Source organism: Echinops telfairi, unplaced genomic scaffold (genome assembly GCF_000313985.2).
Source record: "Echinops telfairi isolate 266 unplaced genomic scaffold, ASM31398v2 ScPeMD7_20;HRSCAF=75, whole genome shotgun sequence".
Classification (NCBI taxonomy): Eukaryota; Metazoa; Chordata; class Mammalia; order Afrosoricida; family Tenrecidae; genus Echinops; species Echinops telfairi.
In genome coordinates, this window is record NW_022103917.1 from 5,048,103 (window position 1) to 5,053,542 (window position 5,440).

The 5,440-nt window shown below is 50.9% G+C and overlaps 1 protein-coding gene across 1 annotated transcript in view; it reads right to left on the reverse strand.

Moving 5' to 3' along the window:
• Positions 1 to 4,347: 4,347 nt before the first annotated feature.
• Positions 4,348 to 5,440, reverse strand: part of LOC101663557 (UPF0472 protein C16orf72) — a 2,880-nt gene continuing 1,787 nt past the window's right edge. The window contains exon 2 of the mRNA XM_013007410.2: positions 4,348 to 5,426. Coding sequence (XP_012862864.1) covers positions 4,674 to 5,426 — 753 coding nt within the window. The 3' untranslated portion in view covers positions 4,348 to 4,673. The remainder of the gene's footprint in view (positions 5,427 to 5,440) is intronic.

Sequence of the window (5,440 nt, forward strand, 5' to 3'; positions counted from 1 at the left end):
TGGGCCAGGGTGGGGGTGGGGTGGTAGCAGAGGTTGGTAGGATGGATGATCTTTAAGGTATTGTCTAGCTCTTAAGTTGCGAAGAATTCCAGACAAGACCTTTGCTGTTAGCTACCCTTGAGTTGAATCTAACTCATGATGGTGCCGGAAAGACTCCATGCGTGCAGAACAGAACACAGAGTTTTCAAGGCTGGGACTGGTTGGAAGCAGATAGCCAGGAGTGCCTTCTGGGTAGAATTTGTACCACTCAGGCTGGCCAGACAGAGACTCCTAGAACATAAAGCACAGGTCTGTGAACCACCCACGAAGGTCCAGGCTGATCAGCAAGCAAGACACCCCTGGACAAAGTGATCCAACTACCTTGTTCCTTAACTCTCCCTCCATCATCTTGATCAGGAAGCGGTGTGGTCTAATGCTCAACCAGAAATTTAGAAATTATCACCAGCTCCCCAACCCCTCTAAAAGGCAAAATTCGAAAACCCCTAGTACTATTTATTGTTGCCTTAGTCAGCACTCCTGGAGCATGTATGGAATATGCAAAGTGATCGTAAAAGGGTTATCTGCAAATGAGGAGATTCCCTTTCAGCCTGTGCAGAAAATTCCTCAACAAAGAGCAATTTAAAGTGCATTCCTTGAATCACTCAAAAATCTCACAATAAGTCCTGGAGGAAGGGAAGGAGGGAGGAGAAAGGAGATGGGGAAGAAAGGAGGAGGAGGGGGAAGGAAAGCGCATCAGAATGACCATGGTCAGCTCCTAGGTAGTGCCTCGATACCTAGATCCTTCTCCTAACCACACCAAACCAAACCAAACCTCGCTGCCATTGAGTCAATTCAAACTCACAGTGACCCCATAGGACAGAGTAGAGCTACCCCTGTGGGTTCCAAGAATGAAACTGTTTAGGGGAGTAGAAAGTCTTATCTTTCTTCCACAGAGCAGCTGCCACATGTGAACTGCTGACCTTGAAGCAAAAGCAGCCCAATTGTAACCACTCTTGTTAAAAATGTAGATTCTGCTTCTGGTTGCCTGGGGTGGAAAGGCAAATTCTCCAGCAGTGGAGCTAACTGGGTGAACTGGTTCAAAACCCTGGATTGACCGTACTTGGGGGAAAGGCGGACTCTCCGAGTAAGGCATGACGATAAAAGAATGGGGAAGAAACGAGTGGGGAAGTCTAGAAACTAGAGCAGGGTCTTTCAGGTGCTTTGCCTGGCAGGACATAAACAGGAGTCCCTTGGTGGTACAAACTGGTTAACATGATCAACTGCTAGCTGAAAGGTTGGAGGGAGGTTGGCATCCACCAGAGGTGCCTCATAAGAAAGGTCTGGCATTCAAATTCCGAAAAACCCACTGTTGAAAAACCATAGGGCACAAGTGGGGTCATCACAACTCAGAGTGGACTGGATGGCACCTGGATAAGTAAACAGACTCATCCACTCAGTTCGTGACGGTATATTAAGCATCTGTGTGGCTTGGGCACAGTGCTAGGTGCTCGACATGATGGAAGTAACCACAACAAGACAGATGGGGTCTCTGCCCTCATCCTCACAGGCTTTCATTCAACTCTCCCTGACATGTTATCAGAGAGACCGGTCCCTGGCAAAGGACATCATGTTCAGTAAAGGGGGGGGGGGGCAGTGAACAAGAGGAAGGCCCTCAAGGAGATGGATTGACCTCATGGCTGCGTTGAATAGCTTCAAGTAGGAATTGACTTGACCTGTTACCACAGCTGTGGTTGTTCCGTCAGTTCCGATGCCCCAAAGGGTGTTGTCTTGGCTTCGATGAGCGAGCTAGGCAGAAGTACCAGAAAGAAAAAAAACAAACAAACAAAAAACCCAGGGAAAGCAGGACTGCTTTGCTTCTCCCAGACAAGCCCTGTGAGAGATGGGAAATGACAGCTTTCGCATCCTTCAGCAAGCACCTTGTCTGGTGGGAGCAGGCAGGAGTAAAGGCTTCCCAGAGAAAGCCCTACCCAGGTAACATCGCCTCAAGTTGGGGCAACCAAATGGCAATGTCCCCAATAAGAAGCCTGTGGAGATGCCCTGGGCTGTCCTGGCTGGGCAGCTGGGCACCCTTCACATCACCATCAGGCCAGCTTCCCGAGAGACCCCCTATGCGTTGGCCCTCACTTTCCCTACCCAGCTCCTGTATCCCCTGAACTTTCTCAACTGCTTCTTCAACATCCTCAGATATGTAGTTTTGCTGGGGTCCCCTACACTCAACCTTCCTACCCCTCATCCAGGCCTGCTGAAACATGCTGTGGACCCTCGCCATTCTTGGGCACAACCCGTGGCTGCTTCTCTTGCTGTTCGAAGGGCTTGTGGGGCTATAGAGTTTACCTTTCTGGCCAGGATCCTTTCTGAAGCTAGGGCTTATTTGTAGGATTTTCTGGCTCCCTGCTCAGGCCCTAGAACAGTGCCTCCATAAATATCTAGGGGAGCTCCTCAGAAGCACATCTGTCTATTACCTATCTTCTCCTGCAAATGACACAGACAAACAACACAGCAATCTAGACCCATTGTGCTTTGTGCACTGGTTCAGGCCTTTTAAACTTCCTTCCACTCTTTCCAAAATCTCAAGTCTCTGATGCTCCCTCCCTTCCAGCTCTCTTTATCACCTCCACCCCAGCCCTAGTCAGGACTTTGTCCCTTTACAAGCCCAACGGACCTTCAGTTACAAATTCTTTCCACTGTCATGCTCCTCCTTCAGACCAGAGGGGGTGGATATTTCATGAAGGCTAGTCGCACAGTTCATCCCCCAGGCAACTGCAGGGACTCTGAGACACCCTAGAACCTACTGGGTACTTATGAACTAAACATATTTGTAACCAATACAAGTTTGGGAATACCTGGCTGTTTCATTTCGATGACAATAGTTTACAGTATCGGGAGCCCTGGTGGTGCCCTGGGTCAAATGAAAGGTCAGCAGTTTAAACTCACCAGGTGCTTTGGAACAGAAGGATGTGGCAGTTTGCTTCCATAAAGATCTAGAGTCTAAGAACCCCAAGAAGCAGGGTCGGCCTGGGGGGGTGGCATGTAATTCTACAGGTCTCCTCTAGCCTACTGGCTTGACACAGGCTCGCTATGAAGTAGAACTGAAACGGGATCTACTTTGTCTTTTGAAAATAATCAGTGTTGCTGTTTTCTGAATAGAACGCGTCTTAGTGATTCACTGATTCTATTTAGAAAGGGAAAACATTGGTTGAGCAGTGAGTTACACATTGGACTGCTAACCACAAGGTCAGCAGTTTGAACCCACCAGCCGCTTACTGCTCCTGTAAAGAGTTACCGCCTCAGAAACCCACAGGGGCTGTGCTCCTCTGTCCGTAGGGGCTGCTCTGAGTCAGAATTGACTCAATGGCAGTGAGCTTTTTCTTTGTTTTTTTTAGTTGCCAAATACTATGCTCGACACTTGAAAGATGGACCTCATCTAATCCTCACAGTCCCACTTTACAGATGGTAAAACGGAGGCCAAACGACATGACATGACTTGCTGAGAAATTGTGGAGCTAGCATTCTACCGCCGATTCTTTTCCTACATAGCCCTGGCTTTTAGTTCTGACACCAGTAAATCATAGTGGCAGGTGAAGCCTAAGTAGTGAGTCTTCCACTTGGAGACAGAGATCTCCGCAAAGATGTGACTCGGGCAGAAAGAATGTTAACATTCCTTGGGGGGAAAGGTGTTCCACTGAGTCACTAAGAATAACGGCTTCTTCTATCAGGACAGGCCACGTCCTTGGTTTACTTTTCCTTTAAAAGTGCATCGAATTGACCCAGTATGGGATATGATCTACCTGACCACCAAGAGCACCTTTTTACACCATCACTCATCACCCCAGGTAACTTTCCTTTCAAAATAAAGATGGGTCATCTGCTATACATTCCTGGCACCAGCTGTTTCCTGAAAGCTGGTCCACGGAGTCAAATTGGAAGACTTCCGATTTCACGAAGATGTCACACATTATATTTTGATAGAATATAAATGAATGAAAAAAACATGGAGTTGAAAATAAAACGAATCAAAAAGCGTGTTAAAGTAAACAAGCAAGAAAGGGCCAAAGTCTCTTTAACACCAGGGCTTTAAACCAGTTAGTTCCAGTTCAACACCCTATCCACCTGAACTTCCTGTTCTACCCCAGATAGAAACCGAATTTGTAGTTTACCAGAGATCCTCAGAAATGCCTAGAAAGCCTAATAACGCTTGTTAAAATTCGGTTTGGATTCCATGTATCTGGGGCAGAAGTGTCCATTTTCAGCAGATGCTCGAACTCCATCTGCTTCCAAGCCCTGCTTATGCCCCAAGGAAACACCAGCTTCGTATCCCCTTTTAAGAAGGTTTAATCAGGTCGCATTTATTCATTCAACCAACATTTATTGAGCACTGAAACTGTGCTAGATGCTACAAAGTGTGACTTGAACAAGATAAACCAGGCTCAGTCTTTAACCCGCTACATTGCTGAAAAGGCTCTTGATAACTACGGTGCTTAAGGTTCTCGGCCAAGATTCAAGGTTTTCAGAAAGAGTTTCGAGAGGCGTCTTGTGGAATATCTGGAAAGTTCATTTGTAGCAGAACTGGCAAGATTTGTTAACAAAGCAAAGGGAGCGAGGTGGTCTCTAGGCCACCCCTGGGCTGGCGTCTCTGAGGTGGCGGGGCGGCAGCGTGTCACACCTCCACAGGTTCAGGTCATTCGGTTGCGCTTTGGGCTGGGCAAGTCTGTGAGGGCCTGGGCACCCGGAGATGAAGGGCGCTTGCGGATCCCGGCGCCTCCCGGCCCGGCGTCGACTTCTTCCGCATTCGCGGGGTTCAAGGCGTGGCCGTCGAGGAAGGTAATTTTGCGGCACGCGGCAGCGCTGCCGCCACCATAACCGTCGCCGCCTGGGTCACTGTTGCGCGGCTGCGGGCTGGGCGCGGCGGCCGCCAGGGTACGGTCAAAGCCATGCAGGGCGATGGCCTCGTGGAACGGCTGCAGGTCGACGAGCGCAGGGGATGAGGCCGCCTGGCCCGGACCCCCGACGGCGGCGGTGACCGCTGGCTTGGCGGCGGGCCGGGGGGCTCTCGGCGCCGCGGGGGTGGCCGGCCCTTTGCCACAGAGGAAACCAATCAGGTCTTCGCGGCGGATGAGGCTGCGACCATTCTGCGCCCAGGCCAGCACATCCCCGACGCGCCGCTGGCGGCCCACCTGGACGCCCAGGTCAAAACTTTGGCGTTGGGCATCCCCGCTAGCCTTGTAGAGGCTGGTCACGGCCACGGCCGCGTGCTGGAAGGGGTCCCACGGCGACACGCCCGCCTCCACCTGCCACCCTGGCTCTTGGTAGAGCTGAGCCACGGCGGTGGCCGACTTCTGGAAGTGGTGCCACAGCTGCCTCTGCTGCTCCTGCTGGAGCCCCGTCGCTTGGGCAGCCGCCGCCTCCTGCTGCTCGGCGGCAGGCGGCTCGGCCGCGCACG